The sequence below is a fragment of the Leucoraja erinacea genome, chromosome 21 (genome assembly GCF_028641065.1).
Source record: "Leucoraja erinacea ecotype New England chromosome 21, Leri_hhj_1, whole genome shotgun sequence".
Lineage (NCBI taxonomy): Eukaryota > Metazoa > Chordata > Chondrichthyes > Rajiformes > Rajidae > Leucoraja > Leucoraja erinaceus.
Genome location: NC_073397.1, coordinates 12304340 through 12332080, shown reverse-complemented (window position 1 = coordinate 12332080; position 27741 = coordinate 12304340). Strand labels below are relative to the sequence as shown.

General features: G+C 42.7%; 1 protein-coding gene and 1 long non-coding RNA gene across 7 annotated transcripts in view; one reads left to right on the top strand and one right to left on the bottom strand.

The window, feature by feature from the left end:
* Positions 1-27741, bottom strand: part of LOC129707254 (eyes absent homolog 1-like) — a 207803-nt gene that overhangs the window by 47791 nt on the left and 132271 nt on the right. For all 6 annotated transcript variants that reach the window (XM_055652151.1, XM_055652150.1, XM_055652153.1 and 3 more), the window contains exon 10: positions 23874-23957. In XM_055652151.1, the coding sequence (XP_055508126.1) occupies positions 23874-23957 (84 nt within the window). The remainder of the gene's footprint in view (positions 1-23873; positions 23958-27741) is intronic.
* Positions 15387-23865, top strand: LOC129707257 (uncharacterized). The gene is made up of 3 exons (XR_008725161.1): positions 15387-15974; positions 18086-18182; positions 21257-23865. It is a non-coding gene; the product is annotated as an uncharacterized LOC129707257 (long non-coding RNA).

Below are 27741 nucleotides of genomic sequence, written 5' to 3'. Positions count from 1 at the left end.
TAAAGTTTGTGTCCCAACCTGCGCATAATACTCATCATGGGCTTTCTCCATGTCTCCGCGCAACTGAAAATAAAAAATCCCATTAATCTTCGTTGTTTCCTTTTATATCTTGGATCATGTTTTATATCTTGGATCATGTTTTGGTGGTTTTGCAGCAAGGAGATGCTCAGATGGGGACTGGCCCTCTGCAAGGCTTGTGTAAGACCCCATGCTCGACACACCAGACTCCTGCTCCACATGCTTCCTTATTGCAGAGATCTTGGAGGCAGTGAGTTAGAGAAGATCGGGTATCGGGAAGGAGACCGGTGTCACAGTAGGACGGGGAGTGGAGAGAGGGACATGCGGTCGGTGAGAACGGTGGTAGGAGAGCAAGAAGGAAGCTGGGCAACGAGGGCTTTAGGTGGATAATCAGGGACAGGTGATTGGAGAGATAGTCAGGCTGATCATGGGTAGAGGGATGAGCATCTGACAGATGGGGAGCTGGGGACAATGGCAATCAGAGGATATGATATTTGAAGCAAACAGAAGAAGAATTAGTTACCAGGAGGAAGTTAGACACCCCAAGCTCTTCGACAGCAGCCCATGAACAGGTTAAGCCCTTCAACTAACATTGAATCAACCCTTCACCTAAGACCTAGTTACAGTGTTACAGTGCCATGGAAGAGGCCATTTGGCCAACCAAGTCTTGCTGGCCATCCATTTGCATTGCTCATATGCCAATGCATTATGTTCTCCCTACGTTCTCACCAATTTCCTCCAAATTTTACCACTCACCTGCACCATTATTGTGTCTATAATTTAGTTGACTTGAGTTTATTTAGTTTAGAAATACAGTGTGCAAATAGGCCCTTTGGCCCAGCAAGTCTGGGCCAACCAATGATCACACATACACTAGTTCTATCGACACACTAGGGACAATTTACAGAAGTCAATTAACCTACAGACCTGTACGTCTTTGGGTGGGTGAAACCGGAGCACCCAGAGAAAACCCATGTGGTCACAGGAGAATGTGCAAACTCTGTGTAGACTGCACCTGCAGTCAGGATTGAACCCAGGTCTTTGGCGCTATAAGGCAGCAACTCTAACTGCAGTCTCACTTAAAAATATGTTATCAAGCTTCTTCATGCTACATAAGGCATCCTGATATAAAAGTGAAGGTTCCAGATTTGATCCATGATCATTGCTAAGCTAATTGATTTTAGTCAACATGTCAGTACAGGGAGTCACTGCAATTGACCTTTGTGACTCAATCTAAACTGGAGAATTAACTGCAGAAGAAAAATTGCAGAATGATCATTGTTGTTGAACAAGTTCATGTGTGGGGAGGTCAAGGAAGGCTGTGATGACTATGATTCAATTGGAACATAAGGGATTGGAGTAAGAATCGGCCTTGAGTCTTCTCAGCCATTCAGTCTGAAGAAGGGTCCTGATCCACAACATCACCTATCCATGTTCTCCAGAGATGTTGCCTTCGTTACTTCAGCACTTTGTGTAACTTTGCCCACTTCTCTGTCATACAATGACATGCTGACTGAACTGCAACTAACTTTTCATTTCCAACGCCATAACCTTTGAATCCTCAGTAAACTATCCATTTGTCACATCATCCCTCGGTCTCAAGCTTCACAGCTGAAGAATGTCCCTTTGGTAAATCAGCAAACAATAGCTATCATCCATGCACCATGCAGGTGCAAATTGGTAACTTTGATGTTTAATTTCATTCGGAAACTGCATTGCAGATTTACTGAGCTAACATTCTTTGCTTTAGACTTTTACCTTATTTAGGGCTATATTTACAACGCTTTTAGCTCTGTTTCTGCAGTTTCTATTGCATGGGCGTATCTGCAGCTTGGCTTTTATAGGATGTCCAATGTACTCTATACCTTGCATCTGTTGATGCCTTGTCTATTCCAAGGGCATATATTTAGCTTGGCGTCTGTTGGATGGCCAGTGTACTCTATGCCATGCATCTGTGGGATGCCCAGTCTCTTCCAAAGCTATAAATTTAGCCTGGCGTCTCTGGGATGCCCAATGTGTTCTGTCCTTTGCATCTGCAGGGTGTCCAGTCTATTCTACAAGGATATTTTTAGCTTGACATCTGTTAATGCCTAAATTACTTTGCAAGTCTATCTTAGCCTTGGCGTTTGTGGTCATAGATTCTATCAGGCAGCAGCAGTATTTTCACTGACACAAGAAGTATTTTCATCAGCGCACTTGCTTAGAAAATGATAGTGAACTAAGTCGTACCGGTAATATAATCATCTGTATGGCCAATACGATTCCTTCACGTAGTGAAAATGGTTGTTAATTTTTTATGCATGGATGAAAGAAGTAGAACTTGTACAGCACATAGGATGGTGAGTTATTTGACCATGGCAGCAGGAGGTTCATGTTTTGGTCTTCCTTTGGTGCCTGTTGTAAATTTTAGTTGCTTGGGAGGTCAAAGACTTCACATGCAACTCAACAGGTGTTGCACATGGGTGGGAATAGAAATTTGCTGCATTGCGGTTTGGGTTTGGTAATGCCAGACTACGGGTGCTGTCTGTACGGAGTTTGTACGTTCACCCCGTGACCGCGTGGGTTTTCTCCGGGTGCTCCAGTTTCTCCCCACACTCCAAAAACGTGCAGCTTTATAGGTTAATTGGCCTCTGTAAATTGTCAATTGTCCCTAGTGTTGTGTAGGATGGTGCTAGTGTACAAATGTTCTAGTGTACGGGGTGATCGCTGTTTGGCGCGGACTCGGTGGGCCGAAGTTTCCGCCCTGTATCTCTAAAGTCTAAAGTCAAAGGACATCTTGGTCAATATGGGTGAGTTGCGCCGAAGGACCTGATTCTATGCTGTATGCCTCTACGACACAAGGCCACGGACCCAAATGTGAACTGGACACTGAGTCAGGCAGTGTGGGGAGATTGATATTAAACCCTTTGCACTGGAGTGACAGCAGAATGGTAAGAGTCCATGCATGCTTGCGAGATGGGAGAGAGATGGAAGAGAGGAATTGGAATCTGTGATGATGGAGTGAGATACAGGTCATGGTCTTCCTCTGGGATCTTGTGTTAGGGTGGTCAGTGTAGTGCGGTTGGAGATAGAAGATTTAGCAAAGGTGAACAACGGTAAACAACATCTTGGCCTATTGGAGGTCTCAATGTGCAAAGGACCAGATTGATAATATTGTGGTGCATGATAATATTGCCCGGTATCATTGGAATAACTGTGCTTCAAAAGTCCCAAAACGACTTTAAAGCCCATTGCAATTATGGAGTCATAAACAGTGCAGTAGCGTAGAAACAGGCCCTTCAGCCCACCAAGTCCATACCACCCATCAAACACCCATTTGCACCTGAAACTTACCTTAACCCATTCTATTCTATTCTCCCCACATTCCCCCCCACCCCCCCCCCCCCCCCCCCCCCACTCTAGGTTCTATCACTCATCACATACATTAGGGGCAATTTAAAATTGTCAATTAACCTACTAGCCGAATACTTTTGGACTGTGGGAACACCTAGAGGAAACGTCCAATCTCCACACAGACCGCACTCGAGATCAGGATTGAACCTGGCCGCCTAAGCTTTGAGGCAGCGGCTCTTACCAATGCGCCACCCTAAATAACATGAGGTTATGGAACACACTCTATTAGTACTAGCCTTTCTTTTGATATCCCCTCTCCTTCACCATCTCCTGCTTTATATTATATCCAGTTATTTTTAGTTAAGAAAATATGGAATAGCAAAATAAGCAGCAAAGGCCGTGCAAAGTGCAAGAGCAATTTGGCCTACTTAATGCCCTGCGTCATAGATTATTTTGGAGCATTTCAATGGAACTAGTGTAAAGACTCTAAACCTGAAACTTCTGCCTGACAAAACATGAATAATGATGCTCATGGCTTCTTCAGAAAGGCATGGTTTTGACTAGAGGAATGTGAAGAATTTCTGTTACCAACATTTGTTTCCAAGTGGCTGCTGGTGCCAAAAAGATGCTGACTTTGTGCTGATGGCTTGGAAGCTTTCGAGACATGGGAAACCGGAGGGACCGTTCACTCCCTGGTTATGGGTCACTGTTGAACTGAACGCTCTGACCTGTGGTATCAGGTGGCTCCTCGTAGTATTTACAAAGGAAGGTTACAAAGGATTGAGTGGTGTTAAGCGACATTACCCACTTGATCTGGTGAGTGTTGGTTGGACCAAAATCTGTTGAAATTTTGATGCCTGAGAGAAACTTTTATGAAAATTAATAAAATTGTCTCTGATTTTGTTTTTAGATGACGGTCACCAATATAATTGATTCCAGGGAAATTTATATTTGCTTCCTGTTGTCAAGCTTTACAAACTGGCTGTATTTAACTAAATTAATTATATTTTCTTTGCTCTATTCTCTCTATTCTCTTAATTCACGGCGCTTCCATTTTCTTTCTTCCACCTTCCAGAACGTCCAGTCCAGACTTACAGCCTCTTCCCCATTGATATCAGACTCTTGAACCAAACACTACTTCCACACCCACTTCCTGGAGGAGCCGTCATGTACACTTGCTCTTAGCTCTACCTCATATAGTTATTCCATAATTGTACTTCATTTTTTTTTCAGCACTACTTCAGATTGCCCTACAATCTTGCATCATTCTGCTATTCTGCACGTTAGTAGTTATGGTATTTTTCATTATTGTATGTATACAGTTTACTCTGTGAGCTTCATGTGAACAAGGAATTTCATTATATCCTTGCGTATATTACATTAAACGAACGCCATTAATGTATTGATTGGTTATTTATTAATTTTTTGTTTATTATAAATTTTCTTTGTGTATTGTTTTTATAGACCTGTTATCACTTAGTTTATTTTTTAGTGTTAGATATACGGCATGGAAATAGGATCTTTGGCCCACCTAGTCTGCGCCATCCAATGATCACACATCCTACTAAAGACAATTTTCAGAGGCCAATTAACCTACAACCTTGCATGTTTTTTGAATGTGGGAGGAAACTGGAGCATCCGGAGAAAACCTATGCAGTCATAGGGAGAGTGTACAAGTTCTATACATAACACCCATAGTCAGGATTGAACCTGGGTCTCTGGTACTGTTAGGAAGCAAATCTACTGATGCGCCACTGTGCTACCATTACTTGCCTCTGCAGGTAAGAATTTTATTGTTCCGTTGTTGGTACATAAGACAATTAAACTCTTTTGACTCTTGACTCTTGAACTGAATGAGAAAAGATTTTTGTTTGATCTGGTGGCCACTGGCAGGGTCAGTGTTTATTGACCTTGTGTAGGTGTTGGTGAGCAGCCTTCTTGGACTGCTGCCATGGTTCTGGAGAAGAGGCTCCGATATTGATATTAGCCAGCAATAATGAAGGAATGGCAAGTCAGGCTGGTGTGTGACTTGGAGATGAACCTTTGGGTGGTGATATCGGCATGCAACTGAAGCCTTGGTCTTTCTGGATGCTAAAGGTGATGGGTTTGGGAGATGCTATTGGGCCGGCTAGACGAGCAACTGAAGTGCACTTTGTGGATGGTTTACACTGCAGCCAATGTGCACCAGTTGTTGAGGGAACTAATGTTTTGGATGTCAGGTGAACTGTATTGACCTCGATGTCATCGACCTTCTTGAGTGTTTAGGGAGCTGCATTCATCAAAGAAAACGGAGGGTATTCCATTACAAGCTGATTAATGTCTTGTAGATGGTGGAAAGATTTTGGCTTTGGAGGTGAGTCACACTCTACCAGATATATCCAGTCTCCGACCTACTCTTGTAGCCATAGGATAGATACCTGGCCCATTTGTGTTTCTGGTCAATAATGACCTCCAGGATGCTAAAGAAAGGGAATTTAGTAATGGTAATGTTATTGAAAGTTAAGCATAAGTAGTGCGATTCTCTTTAGTTTAAGATGATCATTGTCTGGCCAGTGTTACGTTTATGTCAGCCTATGCCTGAACACAAAGGTTCGCTGAAACTTCAGCTGGAATTTAGGTTTCCCAACTGAGAATTCAACATTCATTGACTCGTAAAATGATCATTCTGGCATCAATGTTAAGGTTGCTTGTGAAACGTCTAAAAATGTGGTGTTTTCGTAAGTTGTAATAATATTATTTCCCTTTGAGTTAACTCTTCAAAAGTACCGTTTATGATTGGTGATGTGAGACATTAAAATAATTTACTTCTTGCTTTTCTGCATATTGGTCAGTTAAGTTACTTATGATTGTTATTACAAACAGTCTTTTATTTTTTTTTAAACTAACAATTAGTATATTTGCTGTAAATGAATTTTTCTAATTTGGTGCTCTGATCCCACTGATTTAATGTTAGTGCTTGCAGGCGAGATCATTAATGTGCAGGGCTTGGCTGTTATTCATATGGTTGCCAAAAAAGAATTATATTTTCTCTTTATATGTACTCGGTTACACTTAGAAAGGACTTGCTCAACAGTTACAGAGGAAATGCTTGGAGGAATTAGGTGTTTGGCAGCATGTCAGTTCATATTGGACTGAAATATGCATCAACTGTTCAGCTGCCATAAATTTGACCGAATGACATGGCAGCAACCGGTCTTGGGAATTCAAAACATCATCAGATAAACCAATGAGCCTATTGTTCACTGTGTGACTATCACAAAACCTCATAAAGTGCCAAGTTCTCAATCCACGTCATTCAATGTGCGATAGGCAAAGCGACGCTTATTATACAAGAACATGTTGGAGGCTGTGGCCGATTCCCGTTTGTTCCCCACATGATAATAAAGAAAAGGTTGGTTCCCAAGCTTGCAAATTGTTTTGGTTTTCTATAGCCGGCCCTTCGAAGCTATTCAAAGCCTTGAATGCATTCTCATTTAATTAAAAGGTGTGAAGAGAAAAGTGCAGAGGTTTAGTCGTGCTGAGATTCTTGTGGTTTAGAGGCCTGTGTTTATGAAAACTGTAATTAGTCAGTGGAGTCGAACATTGTCACCGCGATGTGAACTTGTGAGGCGTAGACGCTGCACTGTGGAGAATGTTGTTGCACAACTATTATTCTGGTTCTGAACAATCTACAAACACTCGCTCTCCGTTTCTGCTGTGCTCAGAATGTGTAAAAGATGCAGATTCTGCAACATGGTTTATGAAAACGATGCCAAAAGAGAAAGGTTATCGCCATCAAAAACATATATAGACTTGATGATCTCACAGCAGTGGTAAAATTATAAGCCCGGCCTTTTACTAAATCAATGGGACACCACTCACCTGTCTACCTGCCTGCCTGCCTGCCTTCCAATTAAACCCGGTAAGTGCCAACAATTAATGAGGTAAATGTTGACATGCTTTCAAGGCATTAATTGTTGGCACTTACAGAGTTTAATTGGAAGGCAGGCTGACAGGTGAGTGTACTATCTCCTGAATGGTGTCCCATTGATTCAGCAGGGGCCTAAAGGGCCTGTTCCACTTGGCTGTCTTTCGCGCGCCATTCACACGACCTGCTAGCGTGTGGGTAGCGCGTGGGTAGCGCGGGACGGGCGCATGGAGTGCTGTGGAGGAGTGTGTAGTGGCGTGGGAGAGTGTGGACTTCGTCCTGCACAAAATCTTCGCGCGCCACTGGCCTGTTGCGTAACTGACGGCCAAAGTGGGACAGGCCCAAGACCCTGGCGCGACGCAATGCCTCACCTCCAACAGCAGCAGAAGCAGGCAAACGATCACCGAGCTCGGCCTGGGGCTCACGGCCGTTGCGGCTCTGGATCCGCCCCCACTCCTACTCCCAGAGCGGGGTCAAGACGATTCCAGATAGACACAAAATGCAGGATTAATTCAGCGGGACCGGCAGTATCTCTGGAGAGAAGCAGTGGGTGACGTTTCGGGTCGAGACCCTTCTTTCAGACTGAATAAGAGTCTCGACCCGAAACATCATCCATTCCTTCCCTCCAGAGATGCTGCCGGTCCGTCCCGCTGAGTCACTCCTGCATTTTGTGTCTATCTTCAAATGACGTCACGCGCTCCAGACGGCTGTGCGGACGCATGATGATGCGCGCGAGTCTCGCGGGACCATCGCTCGTCAGTCACTACCGGCCTGTCGCGTAAATGACAGCCCAAGTGGGACAGGCCCTTAAATTGTGCCCTTGTGTTAGTGAATGACACCTTGACTTGGTGATCCAGTCCGTGGTGTCTTGAGTTGATACACCCAGTCTGTGGAAGTGGCATGATGTATGTTTTTGGGTCAAACAAGTATGGTTATAAGGATCCAGATTCCATGGCATCTGGGTTCCTGAACTCTTTCTGGACACTTGGATAGAGGGAGAGTTCCAGATTCTAGATTAACTGTAGCACTTTCCAGCATCCCTTAGACTTTAGAGATTCAGCACGGAAACAGGCCCTTCCGTCTACCAAGTCTGCACCGGCCAGCAATCACCCTGTAGACTAACCAACACACACTAGGGACAATTTTACAATTTACCAAAGCCAATTAACCTACAAACACGCACATCTTTGGAGTGTGGGAGGAAACCGGAGCACCTGGAGAAAATCCACGTGGTCACAAGGAGAATGTACAAACTCCGTACAGACAGCACCCATAGTCAGTCTCTGGCACTGTAACGCAGCAGCTCAACCACTGTGCCACTGTGGAAATGATTGTACATTTTCTCCTAAAAGGTCTGAGCCAGTGGCCAGAGGTCAGTGAGAGAAGCCTAGACTACTTCTCCCCCTCCATAATCCAAGCAGTACTGTGACCACTAACAATCCCAATTCATTCAGCACAGGCTGGTGATGGAATCCATTCCATTTCTACTCTATGGGATTTAATCTTGAGTTCAAGGAAGATAAAAAAAGGTATAATACATAGAACATAGAACAGTACAGCACAGGAACAAACACTTTGGCCCACCATGCCTGTGCTCAACATGAAGCCAAGTTAAACTAATCTCCTCTGTCTGCACATGATCCAAATCCCTCCGTTCACTGCAAATGCATGTGCCTATCCAAAAGCATCTTTAATGCCACTACATATCTGTCTCCGCCACCACCCCCAGCAGTGTGTGTGTTGGCACCCACCACTTTCTGTGCAAAAAAAACTTGCCTCGCATATCTCTTTTGAAATTTGCCCCTGTCATCTGAAAGATATGCCCTCTAGTCTTTGACATTTCCATATTCGATCAGACTCCTGATAACCTGGGGTCGTTTACCAGATACAGTGTAGGTGTGTATATCTCCAGGTATTGTGGTGGAAATGCCCCAGGGTGGGACCTCCCTGGCTGTAGAGACCGTTCAGGGCTGGAGCCAGCTATATGTGATCAGATAGACCCAGGGCTTCACCAATCCACAGCAGATAAACTGCCAGTTGGAAGAATGTACCCAGATGTACGTCTGCCATTGGAAGATCCAGTTCCATAAAGAGTTTGACGGAGAGAATATTGAGAAAATGTTTCCATTTGTTGGAGGATTCAGAACTAAGGACCGCATATACATAAGGGAAAGAGCCACAGTCTATCCAGCATCTTCTTATAATTCAAACCCCTCTCTGAGTAACATTCTAGTGAAGCTTATCTGTAACTTAATGACATGCTGAGATAGAGTATACCAAACATTCCAAAGATTTCACCTCTTGCTGAAGAAATTTCTTCTCACCTCAGTCCTAAATGGCCAACACTATACTTTAAAACTGTGATCCCCACTTTTAGGCACCCAGGCAGAGGGAATATTATTTCTCCATGTATCATATCAAGCCATATAATGAATGTCCCTTATCGCAAGAATAGCTGAAGGATTCCTTTATTGTCAGAGCTCTTGACCATGGCCCATCTACTTTCCACATCTCTATCTCACTCACACTCCTCTTGCACAGGGCAAGTTACTCTGGTCCCCGCTTTCCACTATCAGAGTCATCATCTCCTGTCCTTTGGCCCAACTCATTAATGATGACCAAGGTGCTCCATCTAGGGTAGCTCCATTTGCCTGCATTTGGTCCATATGTTTCTAAACCTCTCCTATCCATGTAACTGTTAAATGTTGTGATTGTACCCGCACCATCTACCTCCTCTGGCAGCTCATTCCCGATACCCCCACCCTCTGAGTGAAAAAGATGCCCCTCAGGTTCTTATTAAATCTTGCCCCTCTCACCTTAAACTTCTGTCCTCTGGTTCTTGCTTCCCAACCCTGGTAAAAGACTGTGCATTTACCCTATCAATTCTTCTCATGATTATATTTTGCAATCTGTTTATGTCTCTTTTGCACTACCTGATGTACACATGTATGTTCTGATTTGCCTAGATGGCATGCAAAACAATGCGTTTCACTGCATAACTGGATCTCAGTAGACAGGATAATGATAATACATTAGCCAAAAAGATCACCAGATGAGGCTGTGGCAGGATGCCAATAATCATTCAATCAGAAAGGTCTCCGCAGAAAGCTGTGGTTTTGCCTGACGGCCCAATGCCTTGAACATACCTGATTGGGCCCTGGTATATTTCCAGCTCTGCACAACTCTGAAGAAGAGTCCCAACCGAAAACGTCACCTAACCACATTCTCCAGAGATGCTGCCTGACCCGTTGAGTTACTCCAGCACTTTGTGTCTTTCTTTGTAAATAAATATCTGGAGTTCCTTGTTTCTACACCCAGTCAGTGCTTCTCTCAAGAGGCTGAGGTCATAGGCCAGTGGCCACCGATCAAAGTCGGTGTATGTGAAGTTAGATCATAGCTCAGGACCGGACTTTGGACTTTTCTTTGTAAAACTGAGCCAATATTATGGCATATGTGCATTTGTGGGTTGTGCAAAAAGAGTTTCACTGTGCTGTGCATAGTTGACAATAAAGAACCATTGAACCATTCAGCTAAGGACTCTGAAAAATAAAATAGTTTTGAGAAGCTAAGTGCTTATACCTGATCCTATGTTCCTTATTATTTTAGGGGGTGTTAACAACCCCACAATAGACCCCTACAGTAGAATACCATTGAACAGTTAAAAGATGGTAGTGACAGATAAAAATATATGAGAGTGAATCTGCTGAGAAACAACAGAAGGAGAGGTTCTAGTTTCAATGGTAAACTAGACACAATAATGATATGCTTCGGTTGAAGAGGATTTGACTGAATCTGATCTGAGCTGGCACAGTGAAAAGATGGTCAAATTGCCCTCATCATTCTTGAGTTAGAAACGCAAACATTTCTTCTTAATCATTCTGAGTATTTTACTAATCGTTGTTTTTACTCTGTCATGGAGTCTTAGTGTGGAAAAAGGCCCATCGGCCCAACTTGTCCATGCTGACCAACATGCCCCTTCTTCACTAGACCCACCTGCCTGCGTTTGGCACATATCCCTTTAAACCTATCCTATCCATGCACCTGTTTAAATGTTTCTTAATCACCGTGATAGTGTCTGCCTCAACAACCCCCTCCGGTACCTTGTTCCTTACACCCACCACCGTTTGTGTAAAAAAGGTTCCACTAAATCTTTCCCCCCTCATCTTAAACCAATGTCCTCTGGTTCTCAATTTTCCTACTTTGAGTCATAAAGTTCAACCTTTTGTGAAATGTGTTTGAAGATTGTATGGAACTTATACGTTTCATCCAGCGCACCTAAATCCCCTTCCTGTCGATGTTTGTTTAACAATGTATTATTTCCAGTTATTGCCGATATTACTTCCTGTGATTGGACACTGCTTCTTCCTGAATGTGAGGCTTAGACAGTTTATGTTGGCTGTAGAACTGATGATTTAAATTATTGTTCCAAACCTAGTGCCAGGTATTTGTTCATTACAATATATGATCTGCAGTTTATTTAATCATTAACATTTTTTTTTTACTAAAGTGATGCAGATGGCAGAGAAGTAAAATACATTTTGTAAACCTTCAATACCCAATAAATCAACTAATTGCTTCAGTAAGGCATATTTCAAAATGTACCAGTTATAATATTCTACACTCATTAAATGCACTTGGACACTTCTGTTACAATTAAGTAAATACACCCAGCAGTGCACAATTTTACAATTTGGCTCAATAGTTTTACCAGCTACTTGATTTGGGTCAAAGACTTTATAGATAGTTACTCCTATACAGAGTTGTGAAGGCTACATAGGGTTCCAAGAACATTTGTGCCACATTCTGTTTCAAAGGTAGCTGGAAATCTGACCAGGTTAGGAAATTAACAATGGAATTTTTTATTTCTTGACTGTAGGCCAATTGTTAATTACCAGACTATTCGACGTTCTGCCCAGAATCTAAGCTGCTAAATTCTAAATAACTAACTAGTCTTTTATGGCAATGTGAAGTTATTCTCTTTTGTTCACTCTATTCCTCAAACCTACATTTATCCATCAGGCAGAGTTTTTCCAAATGTTTGAAGTGGCCAACAATTATTTTCAAGGAAACTCATTGTTGTTTTAAAACACCCCCCTTTTGTCTCACAAGCCTCATTTTCTTTGCCATCCTTTGTTCAATCACTCCCCTTGTCCATTTCAACATACCCTTAAAGAAAGGCACAAAATGCTGGCGTAACTCAGGCAGCATCTCTGGAGAAAAAGAACAGGTGCCATTGTGGGTAGAAGCCCTACTTCAGACTGAGAGGGAAACTAGAGGTATGAAAAGGTCAGGAGGAATCACAGAGGGGGAGCAGTGAGAGAGGGTGTTGCAGAACTCCCATCGGAGAGAGAACTTCTTCAAAGTAGGCGGCTCTTGAGGAGATTTTACAATGGAGTTTCCCCTTTTCTCCCACCTCTTACTTTTAATCATTCATGAATCTTCATTGAATCTTCATTTTCTCCAAGTTAAATAGCCTGTTTCCATGCAGGATGATTCTCTAAGGGCTGAATGGCCTACTCCTGCACCTATTGTCTATTGTCTATTGACTTTCATTTGATGGCTGATCCACTAGACTGGGACATTAGTTTTATTTCTCTCTCTACAACTGCTGCCTGACCAGCTAACATTTCTGTTTTGTGATTCACATTTCCAAGAAGCTCAGCAGTTTGCACTGTGTCACAGCTGTGCCACAAGGGGCGGCACAGTGGTAGAGTGGCACAGTGGTAGAGTTGCTGCCTTACAATGCCAGGGACTCGGGTTCGATCCTGACTACGTTGTGTCTCTTTTGGGGTTTGTACGTTCTCGCTGTGATCAGGTGGGTTTTCTCCAGCTGCTCCTGTTTCCTCCCACACTCCAAAGACATACAGATGTGTACATTAATTGGCTTCCGTAAATTTTCCCCGGTGTGTAGGATAGAACTAATGTACGGGTGCTTACTGGTCGGCACTGACTTGGTGGGCCGAAAAACCCATTTCCACGCTGTGTCTCTGAACTAAAACTAACACATCGCAACCTGTGCATGTAGAATGTAGATTCCAAGACAAAATAGTAATACTGCATATAGTTAAGAATAGAAAACAGATGCCGTAAATACTGCTATAAATTTGAAGATTCACTCTGCGCACTTACTTTTAACACACGAGTAGTCACAATAGAACAAACCAGTCTGCTGTGGCCCGTAATAATCTGCCACTACACAGTCTATTCCCATTAAAGAAAAATGCAGCTAAATGCTGGGAGACAATCAAGATTGCAGCACATTGGGAATTTGAGTATCAGGGGTAAAGAATGTTTGGTAAATTGGTAACAGTGGGGCATGATCATGATCTAATGAAGCACAGAATAGCCCTTTAGAATTTCCTTCTTTTCTTCTGATATCTTCAAAAGCAAGGGGGGGGTAATGATAATATGAAGGGATTTACAGTTGTCACAGTATTTATTGTGCCGACAGTAGACTGATATGTTAGATGATATTACAATCAGACCAATGGAAGGCGGTATAATGTACAATGATGGACAAGAAATAAATACTAATTCCATCATCATGTCAATGTAACCTGGAATACAAAGCCACATTTTTAGCTTCAATAATTTGTGACTGACATATAATATGTTACTCAGTTTGGAGATATAGCATGGAAGATACAGCCCAGCGAGTCTGTGCCCACTGAACTATGGCCTCAGAGCACTCCATCGGTCTGACCACTCTTCAGCATAGACACCCTCGTTCTCTAGGCAGGAAAGATCATTAGGACTCTGCTACATAGCCAAACTAAAGCAACCATTCAGGTGCACTAGAATTATAATTATTTTCTTTGAGAACTTATCAAAATCCATCTTTGAGTCATGTCTGACTCAGGTTCAATAGATTTTTGTGTGGATTCATTCCAGATTAAGGGTCTCGACCGGAAACGTCACCCATTCCTTCTCTCCAGAGATGCTGCCTGTCCCGCTGAGTTACTCCAGCTTTTTGTGTCTATCTCCGGTTTCAACCAGCATCTGCAGTTCCTTCTTACACATTCCAGATTAATAACCCTTTTTGCAAACAAATGTAAACTTGTGCTCCAGAATTCTAAAATGACATCCCTGTTTCCAGACAAGAGGAAATAATATTTCACTGTTTACTCTTATAAAACGTTTTATAATTTTATACCACTGTACTACTTATTCCTCAGTGCTGCAGAAACAATTCGACTCATTCAATTTCAAACTATATTATGACATTTCAGATTCCAGTTTCAGGAACAACTTCTTCTCCACTGATATCAGACTACTGAACTCATAAGCTACCTCATAAGATATGGCTTTAGTTCAATCTCCCAACCTCCTCATTATTTAAACATGATTTCATCTGCAGTTTCTCTGTAGCTGTAACACTATCATGTGGTAATACTATATTCTGCACTCTGGTATTTTTCTCCCTGCACTATCTGTATACAGCTTGATAGTAGTCACAGTAGTATGATTTGATAGTACCTGTAGTATGATTTGACTGGACAGCACGCAAACAAGGTTTTTCATTTTACCTCAGTACACTTGGCAATAACAGACCAACATTATAAGAAGGGTCTCGACCCAAAACGTCACCCATTCCTTTTCTCCAGAGATGCTGCCTGTCCCGCTGAGTTACTCCAGCGTTTTGTGAATATCAATAGCAACCTTTCTGATATTCTGTAAAACCAGTTTTTCCATCCTCACTGACGCTCCAATATCTTCACAGAATCATTTAATTGTTGTCAAGCCAGACTTGTGGAAATAATTACTTGTTTGTATATCTCGTGCTTGAAATCAGAGTTCCATTTGTTCATTTTACGACTTTCCTAATTTTGGGAATCTGGATATACGGAGCGATAAATCTCCCCACTCCTCTATTCCACAGGATTTTTACTGTTTAAGATGTGCTCCACCGTTTTGCACAAGTGGCTATACAATGAAAAAAAGGACAAATTTAAGACCAATGGTAACAATCTATTTACATAAACATTCTTCTCTGGGTTCAGAGTGTCATTGTGGATGCCTCTTGTGTCATCTTCAGCATGTGAACCTAAAAGGGTTAAGTCTGTGACTTGTATTAGAAATGCCTTATTAAATTCTGCACTTTAAAAATCCATGGTCTACTGCGCACATTATACTCTATTTGTTTTCTAGACTAGTTTAAAGGGTTTAGTGGGTTCTGTTTCACTTCTTTTGCCTGGAAGCCAAGCCAGCATTGGAGCTAAGGCATCTGCAGCTCTTTAATGTCCCAGAGAGCACAGCACGCATGACTAACATAGTGTAAATAAACACAGCTGAGCCAGGCAGAAATTGGAAGGTTTTCTCATTAGAAAAATAAAATAAACAGATGCGGTTAAGCACTCTGTCTAAAGTGTTTGTCCAAAGAATGGAGATCTCTCAGAAGTTTGAGCACAAAGGTGACAGGGCCAAGTCTCGTGTAAAAGGAATGGAATCTGTACGGTCCTTTTAACTAATAGTCCATGGGGAAGCCTGTTGATTTTAACCTTAAAGGAGTGTTACGTCTTGGGATTTTGGCAGCTTTTCTTTTGGTTCTTCAATAACAAACTTGGGACAGTGGTTTTGTGTTTCACAAGAAGCAGAATTTATTGAAGTTGCCCATTGCTGGTGCTGGGCCAAGAAATACCTAATTCAGCCAATCTGGTTCAAATGGAGCTGTTTTTATAATACAATGGAAACCATGGGGCTCTTTATGAAACACAAGGTAATTCAACAAACATTGATGTCCTGATCGCTTAAACCCTCTTGCAAACTTTCATGGCATCCTTTTACTGTTCCTTGTTCGTACTAACTACAGATTCAAGCAAGATTTTACAATGCTTTAAATCTTAACTCTTGTGGGAGTACTAAAAAAGATAATTGTGGTGTTGCCAAAGGCTCTTTTGAGAAATCTTGCGATTCTGTCGGGAAGCACGTTTTGGTGGATTATACCCATCTACTTTTTTCTTCTACAGATTCCAGCCTCATCCCTAGGTGAAAATTTATTTCCTCATATCCCCTCTGAAGCTCCTATTCCTCAGCTTAAACCCATGGCATTTTAATCAATGGGGGTATAAAGTTTCTTACCATCTACCTCTCTATGCCTCTCGTAGTTTAGTTTTGGATACAGTAAAACATTGTTATAACGGACCACAGGTGGGGGGAATCATTCCCATTATTGCTGATTGTCCACTATAACCAAGTAAGGTATCATCATTGTATTAGTAGCAGATACAAACAACTGCAGTTGCTGGTTAATACACAAAAGGACACCAAGTGCTGGAGTAACTCAGCGGGTCAGGCAACATCTCTGGAGAACATGGATAGGTGATATTTCGGGTCGAGACCCCACTTCAGATTCTTGGTCCAGAACTAGGGCTGGAATCCAGGCAAGTGGGCGGTCCTGGTGACTGGGGGGGGGGGGGGGGGGGGGGGGGGGGGGGGGGGGGGCGGGGGGGGGGGAGGGGGAGATGCAAGTGTCAGTGGAGTAAATTGTCACGGTCTGTAGGTGCAAGTAAGGGTCGGTGGTGGCAGAAGGTCTGGGCTGGAAACAGCACGAGATGGGGCAGCATGGGGGCAGTCAGGGCAGCCAGGGCTGCAAGCGGCTGGGGGGGCCGTGTAAGTTGGGGAAGTAGCACCGACACCCATCTGCAGGTCCGCTGCTACAACCAAAATCCGTTATAATGAGGTCCGTTTACATGAGGGTTTAAAGTACATCTTATCAGAGTACTCTACCCCATCCACCCTTCCCCTGCTTTCCACAGCATCCTCTGTTCCAAGGGACACCAACCAAGCCTATTCGATCCCTTCTCATAATCAAAATGTCTATTCCATGTACTATCCTGGTGAACCTCCTCTGCACCCTCCCCAATGTAAATAAGTCCTTCCAGGAGACTGGAGGTGGGAGAAGGTTAGGGGATGAAGGGTCTAAAAAGAGGTGTTGACCATAGTTTGGGTTGGAACCAATGACAGAGTGTCTTGATAGAGACTTAAGGAACTGCAGATGCTGGAACCTGGAGTAAAACATAAAGTGCTGGAGTAAATCAGCATGTTATGCATCATCTCCTGAGTACATAGCGACGTTTTGGGTCGAGACCCTTCTTCAGACTCATATCATCAGAGTTTTGATGGTGATACATACAGAGGCTGTATGTAAATATATAGATACATACATATATACATGTAGATACATACAGGGCACTGCGCTACCCTGACATCCTTTGGAACCTATGTTATCTAAAGTCAAAACCTCTCAACTCAAAACGGCACCTATTCATGGCCTCCAGAGATGCTGCTTGACCAGCTGAGTTACCCAAGCACTTTGTTTGTGTTTCGTAAATTAGCATCTGCAGTTACTTGTATCTCCACTGAAGAAGTTGAAAGTGATATAAATAATTAAAACAGATGGCAGAAATAAATTTAGTTTAGTTTAGTTTAGAGAAACAGGCTATTTTGTCCAACCAAGTCCACACCGACCAACGATCACCTATTCTACACACTAGGGGCAATTTACAGAAGCCAATTAACCTGTAAATCTGCACAACTTTGGAATGTGCGGGAAACTGTAGCACCCAGAGAAAACCCACGCGGTCACAGGGAATATGTACAAATTCTACATAGACAGCACCCATAGACAGGATCGAACCCGGGTCCCTGGCATCATAAGGCAGCAACTCTACTGCTGCGCCACTGTGCCAACCATTCTGGCACAACTGTAGCACAGTGCAAAGTGCTGCACCACTGTGCTGCATTCAAAATGGAAAGAATAACAAGTTAAATTTAAAACACATTACAGTGAAATAAGCAAGGATTTTAACAAAATGATTTTTATTGAAGGTTGACTGCACCGCAGCTGTGGCTGGCATAAAGCTCGGGGGCCAGATGTGATTTGTGTCCAGCAGTTCAGTTCAACGTATGAACAAAGGACCCAGGGGTGAGCAAGAAGTCAGGTGCACCTGCATCTGACCTTCAGTGCCTAATAAACCTCCATGTTGCACAACACTATTCTCATTGCAGAACCTGCTAACACTCACTTTATAGCTGTCCAGCAGTTCTCTACAGACCCACGAGCTAGCCTTCAACACCATCCAGATTGCTTCCTTGTTATACTCCTTGTTGCTCAAGAGTTGTCTAAATATTCACTTCTGTGCTGCGAATTCCCTTTGCAGATTTTAAACAAATTTTTTTACTTCCCTCTTCCTGAGAGAATGTAGCCAAAGACTTCAGGAAATTGTCTGAAACATGTTCTTAAAATGGCAATGTGCTTCATTGCATTTGATTGATATTATTTATAGCACAATGGATTCTTATTAGTTTCCCCTTGAACTTATAAACGCACCGGCTGCACTAAATTTAAAGAGAGTGTTGTTCCTGAGGATTATCTTGGAATTTGGTCAAAACTGTATTGCTCAACAGACTGAGTTCTGAAAACGCATGACCCTCAGAAGGAAATCCAACTTCCCCCAAAGTACTGTAGCCTAGAGAATTAATGTTATAGTGGTCATAGCCTATATCCGTTCACATCCACTTAGATCCCTCAAAGTACTTCCCATGCCAGACTCCTGCTGTTCTTGTCTCTTGACCCAGGACAATATTGCAGCAAAAGGCTTCCCCACCACCCCCAGTTCCGCAAGTTATTAATTTACAGTCGGCTGCGGAACTATTCCAGAGAATGGCGTGTGGATGCAGTTATGATGTCACCAGTCCCTTATTCTCATTGCAACTTCTGTACAGTATCATTCTCCAGTTCCCCTTCTTTTTCAGAAGCTATTTTACAAGATCCAATAGAGAATTGCTCATCAAACAACGTGAAATAGACCCACTGACACCACTTCCTTTTTGCCAAACATATTGCTGAAAATTCCTGTCAGGGGAATGACCGGATTGCTGTAAAGTTTGATTTCCCTTACAGCATTGTTAATAACATAACGGCTTTTCATATTGAAACAATAACTCCCGCGTCAAGAGATACATTTTTCTGTAACAATAAAAAGGTGCTCTTAATGTTTTCAGCTACGAAGCTGCCGTAAACCTATGTTTTGATTAAAAGCAGGGAATGAAACAAAGTTGAGAGTTTTGAGAAGCAGTGCCAGGATCAAGTATTCCCAGATCAGGGATGGCTGCAGGGCAGTAAATTGAGTCTTTGATCCCATCTGACTGCACTAGCGCTGGATCCATAACTTAGAGCTATTAGAGATAGTGGCCGAGAAACATGATGGCAGTATGCCTAATTCACAAGCAGATTCTTAGGTTAGTAGTTTAGTTTAGTTTAGAGATACAGCATGGAAACAGGTCCTATGGCGCACCGAGTCCTCACTAGTTCTACGTTATCCCACCTTTGCATCCACTCCCTGCGCATTTTTGGCAATTTTACCAATTTACCTACAAACCCGCACGTCTTTGGGATGTGGGAGGAAACCGGAGTTCCGAAAGAAACCCCACGCAGTCTGGGTGAGCATGCAAACTCCACACAGACAGCATCCAAAGTCAGGATCGAACCTGGGTCTCTGGCGTTGCGAGCCTATAGCTCTACCAGCAGCAACACTGTGCAGTTTTCATAGAATACAGCACGGAACACTTATTTCAGCCCACAATGTCCAGTCCAAGCAGGATACCAGGTTCAACTAATCTCTGCCACCATTTCCTGTATATCCATGTGTCTATCGGGAATTCTTTTAAATGCCACTGTTGTACCTGCCTCCACCATACCTGGCAGCATGTTCCAGGCACCCACCACTCTCTGTGTAAAACTAATTTGCCCTGCACATCTTCTAAATTTTACCCCTCCCACCTTATCTTCACATTCTTTCCATCATAGTGAACTCATAAAGCATTGACTGATTGCCTTTTAGTAGACAACTGGTGCTTGGAATGGATCATCATGAGTCAATAATCCAATGATACAGCAATAATCCTGCTGATGATCTGTGGATTCTCTGCAAGCTTTGATTGGCACTAAAGAATTTCCAAGAGTGTTTCTTAACTTGGTATTAGGTTGCTCATTTGAATATCCGAGGAAATTAATGTCCTGTTTAATTTGGACACAGAGATATATAAACACTGCATGGTGTATGTGTCCCACGCACCACAACGTCCTATTTCTCTCACTGCATATTTGATTCAGAAATGCATTGGGGAGATTATGAGAAGAATTACTCAAATATCGTTCAGAGGACGTTGATCTCTTGGAAATGCTACAAGGGAAAACAATTAGTTTAGTTTAGTTTAGAGGTACAGCATGGAAACAGGCCCTTCGGCCCACTGGGGCAATGCCGACCAGCGATCCCCGCACATTAACACCCACTAGGGACAATTTTTACATTTACCAAGCCAATTAACCTACAAACCTGTACGTCTTTGGAATGTGGGAGGAAACCGAAGATCTCGGAGAAAACCCACGCAGGTTGCGGAGAGAACGTGCAAACTCCGTACAGACAGCACCCGTAATCGGGATCGAACCCGGATCTCAGGCGCTGCATTCGCTGTAAGGCAGCAACTCTCCCGCTGCGCCACTGTGACTGCCCGAATTAGTTCATGGCCTCGTGATGTAAGAGTAGTTACAGAAGTCGGTACTATTCTTGTGGAATCTTTCCAAAGGAGATGGACCCACGGCATAAGAAGAAGATATATCAACTTTGGAATGAAACACTCTGTGGGTTTGCCAACAAAGTCTTCTGAGGGTGATGGTCAAATCGTGGTTGGGGCTTGATGTGGGAAGGGATTGTAAAAGACGGGGTCTATAGGCAAAGCCACACCATGCCCCTCCACCACAGAAGATCTGGGATCAGTACATGCTCAATAGGCCAAACTTTGTAGCATAAGACAGTAAAACACTCTCGACTCTCTTGACCATTGCCTTACCACAATCACAGCAAAAATGTATTTCTTTACTTTTAACCAAATGTTGGAAACAAACTGAACAGGTGTACTACGAGTTTCATCTATCTACTTTGTATTTTGCTGTTATGCTTTTTCACTTTCACCGTCTCCTTATCATGCTTTTTCCAGTCTTTAGCACCTATCTCAACATTGAATTCATGCGGCATTATTAAAGTCAGAAAGGCTACTTTTGGATGAGAAGGCAAAAGCACCTGATGGACGTTCCCGATTGAAGAACAGCATCATCCCAATGATTACTATGCAACACCTCCTTCAGGAAAACATTATCTGATCATTTGTCTTACAGTTATTGGCAAAAAGTGTCACGACAATTCCTATTTACTCCATTGGCTTTGATGTACCCGTGTAATTCTTGTGTATATAAAAAGCATTGCACAGAGCAAAGTTTTCCTTTGTTTTCTATTTTTCTCTTTGCTTGTTCTTTCACCGTTAACATCTTTTCATTCACATTTTCTTTATCTCTGCCACCTCAGAATCTCTAAGAATTGTAGTGAGCAAATAATGAAGTAAGGAATGGTCCTTCGATTCTCCTCCCCACTCCACCCTATCCCCTTCCACCTAAGTCTCTCCCTATGGCTTCACATTTGACTCCTCTTATGACATTATTTGATACCCTTTCGTCTCCTTTTAATTTCCAGTCTTTGTCACTTACTTCACCGATATGCCATTCAATCTCACCCTCGCATACATCCACTTATCACCTGCCCCGACTTTATCCCATCACCAGACTCAGATACAATGTTTTCTCTTGTGTTATCAGACCTCTGAACACTCCTCCGTTGCTAGGGTACGGTCCGAATCACCTCCACCCCATTGTGGACATTGGACTATGTCTGTGGAACTGTTGCGCTACAATGCTGAGAACTATATTCTGCCCTCTGTATCTTCCCCTTTGCTCTATCTATTGTACTTGAGTTTGAAGTGATTGTATTTATGCAGAGTGTTATCTGATCTGACTGGATAGCATGTAAAGCAAAGCTTTTCATTTGGTCTCAGTAAAGGTAACAAGAATAAACTTCTTCAGATCTTTTCCAGTCTGAAGAAGGCCCTTAACTCGAAACATCGCCTGTCCATTCCCTCCACAGATGCTACATGACCTGTTATATCCACCAGCACTTTGTGTTTTGCTTTGTAAAGTAAGGGTTTGTGTTCATCGTATTCTTTTCACAAAATCAAAATGTTACAAATGATATGATAGCCAATCAAAACATTTAAAGTATAGCCCAGAGGTAACAAGGGAAATAAGGAGATAGATATTGAATAACATCGGGTGGAAAAGATTTAGAAGGATATGGGCCTAACACAGGCAAATGGGGCTCACTGAGATGGGACATCTTGGTCAGCATGGGCAAGATGGGCCAAAGGGTCTGTTTCCTTGCTATATGATTCGATGACTCTATAACTGTAAAACCTTAGGCACAAGGACACAAGTTTGATTTCTATGACCTTCTCTGCTCAATGAGTTTAGTGAAAGATCGTGTAATAAGCATATACATCATATGTTAACCCAATCATTCTTGGGATCATTCTCATAAACGTCCCTGGACCCTCTCCAATGCCAGCACATCCTTCCTCAGATATGGGGCCCAAAATTACTCGCAATACTCCAAATGCAGTCTGACTAGTGCCTTATAAAACCTTAGCATTACATCCCTATTTTGTATTCTAGCCCTCTTGAAATAATTGCTAGCATTGCATTCACCTTCCATACTACCGATTCAACTTGGGAATCCTGCACCAGTTCTCCCAAGTTCCTTTGCACCTCTGATATCTGATAAACAGTCTACGCCTTTATTCCTACTACTAAAATGCATGACATCACACTTTGCTATGCTGTATTCCATCTGCCACTTCTCAGCCCACTCTCCCAACCTGTCCAAGTCCTTTTGCAGAGTGCCTGCTTTCTCTACACTGCCTGCCCCTACCTATCTTTGTATTTTCTGCAAAATAGAAGGGGACATAGAATCATATGTATAGAAAATAGGTTTAATAAACTACGAGCCAGCACAGCCATTCAACATGATCATGGATGATCATCCAAAATCAGTACCCCGTTACTGCTTTCTCCCCATATCCCCTGATTCCGTTAGCCCTAAGAGCTCTATCAAACTCTCTCTTGAATACATCTGTGGGATACAATGGGACATTTGTGATATCCTCCATGACTCTTTGTAATGCTTTCAATCTACAAGCACCTTGATGCATGGCCAACACAAAGCACACATTTCCACACCACAGGTCTGGGTTCTGCTTCACAAACCTACTTTCCCATATGGTCCAGATGAACATTAAAAACTTTACAATGAGCTGGCTGAAAACACAAGAACTTGTGCTAGAATGTTAATGCTATTTTAAAAGGGAGTCTTCAAGCATCTGATTTTTCTATTTTTTCCACATATGGCGATGGAAGGCCCATTATTCTGGATGCTCGGTTTTTTACCATTATAATACCTTGCAAAAAAGCAGTCGCCTTCTGAATTACAAAGATTCAGTCTTATGGGGCAAAATAAGTTAAACATACAGGCCAACATAATGTTAATTTGCAATGGTTTCCACTTAAGTGCAAAGGCATTGTTACAGTCAATTGACTTAATGTTACCTTCGTCCTCAAGGGGTTAATTAGAGCCTCTGTGTACCACATAAAAGGGGCTTTTACTATTAACTTGGTAAATAAATACACACACACATTCTTTATCCTCCGAGGGGTTTCGAGTGAAGCTCCTACCTTTCCATATCGTGTAGCATATGTCCCCGTGAGTAAAGAATGGAAAACAATGATGGTCTCGTCCAAATCCCACACAAAAACCCGCTGCAAAGAAAAGAACCAAAAAAGAGGTTAGCCCGAGCAATTACTAAATATTGTTGAAACAAAGAACTGAAATGCAGGTTTATATCAAAGATAGACACAAAGTGCTGTAGTAACTCAGCACTTCTCATAAGTGACGTTTCGGGTTGGGGCCCTTCTTCACGTACTAAATGAACAAAAGCTGTTGTCTGAAGAAGGGTCTCGACTCGAAACATCACCCATCCTTTTTCTCCAGAGTTGCTGCCTGACCCTCTGAGTTACTCCAGCAATTTGTGTCGAGAGCTGAATATTGTTATTCTATGAATGGACTCCATGCTTATTTCAAGTTATGTCAGAATCTGGCAATGACCACTTGCAGTTAGTGTTGCATTTGGAGAAAAAAATAACATCAGCAGCAACTAATTGTGTGGACCCCCCCCCCCCCCTCCCCACCAAAGAGGGGTAGTTGAATTAGAACTTGAATTAGTCAATTAGTCTTTAATGCCAATATAAATAGATTGGTTGAATATTTCTGGAAATATTTTCTGAGGTATTGTTATAAATAAAGTTGAAGCTAATCACAAAATAAATTAACAAATATTATTGTCTGAAGAAGGAACCTGAATGGAAATGTTGCCTATCCATGTTCTCCAGAGATGCTGCCTGACCTGCTGAGTTATTCCATTTTGTGTCTTTCTCTTTTAAAAAGCTGTTGTATTTCAGTTTCCATAGAAAAATGATTGGAATCTCAGAATATTATGCCCAAAATACTGATAAAACTCCCGGAAAATCTTGCCACCTGATTTCATAAAAATAGAATTCGACTCATTTCGACACCTTGAGCCAGTAGCCCTAATTGTAAACAGATAGAATCCAGGAATTCAATCCCCAAAACACCTGTAAGAATCCCCACACACTCCAAAGACATACAGGTTTATAGACTAATTGGCTTGGTATAAATTGTAAATTGTGCCAAGTGTGTGTAGGATAATGTTAGCGTGGAGTGAGTAGGTTAACCTATGATGAACGTTTGTACTCGCTGGAGTTTAGAATAATGAGGGGGCACCTCAATGGAACATACAGAATAGTGAAAGGCTTGGATAGAGTGGATGTGGAGAGGATGTTTCCACTTGTGGGAGAGTCATAGCCTCAGAATTAAAGGACACTCTTTTAGGAAGGAGATTAGGAGAATTGTCTTTAGTCAGAGGGTGGTGAATCTGTGGAATTCTTTGCCACAGAAGGCTGTAGAGGCCAAGTCAGTGGATATTTTTAAGGCCGAGATAGATAGATTCTTGACTAGTACAGGTGTTAGAGGTTATGGGGAGAAGGCAGGAGGATGGGGTTAGAAAGGACAGATATATCAGCCATGATTGAATGGCGGAGTCAACATGATGGGCCGAATGGCCTAATTCTACTCCTATCCCTTTGACCTTATGATCGCTGGTCGGCGTGGACTCTGGGCCGAAGTGCCTGGGCTTCTGTGGTGTGTCTAAACTAAACTAAACTAAAGTAAACAATTAGGGTGAAACAGAGCTCCATTTTGTGCACAACATGATTATATTTTTTAAAAACAGATAAATGCATGAACGCTTAATTCTGTGTGGGGGCTGGTGATTAAAGGGAGAATGGATACATTGACCATTCTCTCCCTGAACCTGCAAAGCATAATTCACGTTTTTGTGCACAATGTAATCCAATGTCCAATGAAATTTAAAACATTATTGAAAGTTGGGGAATTATTACATGGTCCGTAAAGTCTGAGTTTTCCTTTCCAGTTCCTTAGTGCCCATCTGGAAGTAGGTCCTTAGTACATCTGGTGTGCTAACCCAAATTAGACCCCAGATAAGTGCATTGGCATCCAATGACATGCACGGCACATCTGGATAATGAATCAACATTTGTCAGTCGCGCTTGTGGCTTGCTTAGTACATCATCACTCAAACAGAATCAAGCTTTCTCAGGCTGTGGAGATTGCTTCATTGGTTCAATTGTTCAATGGTTCTTTATTGTCATGTGTACCAGGTACAATGAAATACATATTTTTAAATACAGCTCAGCAAAACTATCCCCATACATAAGCACAATCACCCCAGTCAGTACAGTATGAACAAAACAGCCCACTGAGTCCATATGCAGGAGGCGCCATTTTACAGTCCGAGCTGCAGCTGGCCACTAAGGTTATAGCAGTCGCACCTCCATTTCGCTTGTCCCGCGAACTAAGGTCCCTTCCCACAGCTGGCCAGCTTCAGCCCTTATTTCACAAGTGGGGGGGGGGGGGGGGCGTGGCTGCCTCCTGCAGCCGACCGCAAAGGCATGAAAGATAAGACCCTCATATTCTTCTTTCAGTGTTTGTAGCCATTAGGATACCTCTATGAGCAGGTCTCAGGCCAGTGCTGGGAATTTGACGCAAGTAGTTCCCTTATCTTCCACTCCCTAAATCACCTCACAACCCATCAAAGGCAGAGAACCTCCCCACCTCGCAAGCAAGTGGCCATCATCTGAAAGCTCATAACAATCCCATCCCATCTAATTTCTGCTTCTGGTCAATGATACCCCACCAAATGACTTGGCTAACTCTATCCCTAACTAACAATTGCATCCACCGCGCATGTCCTCACCCCAGTCCCCTTGCTTACCAGTCGTATCCCCATCCTTCCCATTCCCACACTGACCTTTCTGTCCTGGGCTTCCTCCATTGTCAGAGTGAGGCCACGTGCAAATTGGAGGAACAGCACCTCATTTCTCGCTTGGACAGCTTGCAACCCAGCGGCATGCCCGTTGCTTTCTCTAATTTCAAGCAACCCCTGCAATCCCTTTCTCCTCACCTCTCCCATTCTAGTCATCCCACTAGTCCCACTGTTTGTATCCCTGTATCACCTCTTCCTCAGTCGACAATGGGCCATTATGGTGCTCCATCCTTCCTTGGCCATCAGTTGCTGGCTGTGATTTGTTCAGGTCTTTTCTTACCCCCTCCCAGCATCTCTGGAGATGAGTGTGAAGAAGAGTTCTGACCCAAAACGACACCTGTTCCTTTTCCCCAGAGATGCTGCCTGACCCTCTGAGTCACTCCAGCACTTTGTGCCTATCTTCGGTCTAAACCAGCATCTGCAGTTCCTTCACCATTCATCTCTTGTTCCAGGTCTCTCCCCCTGCAACCTTCTGGACCCATCCCTGCACAGCAAAGTGTTCAGCATGTCTTTGCAGAGAGGCACTACCCTTCAAAATTGTGTTTTTGGTGTCATTTTGATTCTTGCAAGCGTAAAAACATTGATTCAAGCACCATCTTGTATCTCCTCTGAGTTCAATGAAATTGAATGTTGGGCGTACAACAGGACGAATCAATATTAGCTGTTTTCGAATATTATCCAATGTCAAAAATATTCCCATGAGGTTCTTAATACTCCCTCTGAAAACTCACTTAATGCTTTTACCAAAAATCAAATCATCTATCACTGGAGAACTCCTTCACTGTTTCTCTGGAAATGTATCTAAGATTATCCACTGAAGACTGGAAGTGATACATGAACTCTCAGATTTCTAACTTTACCATGTGAGTTAAGCAGGCACTCAGTTCTGAACTAAAAAGCAGGAGGTGCAGAACAGAACTTCCTTTCCAGGGAGATATAGCTGTGACCAAAATATTATAATCATTTAAATCAACAAAGTTCTGCTTTACTTTGCTGTTTCAGCTTCTGGCTGAATAAATATAAGAACATTTTGTTTTGAAACCCTAGGGGTGAAATTAAAAATGAAGCCACGTGCAATTGGCTCTAAAGGGAGGGAGTCGGGGCTACTTTCATCTTTAAGA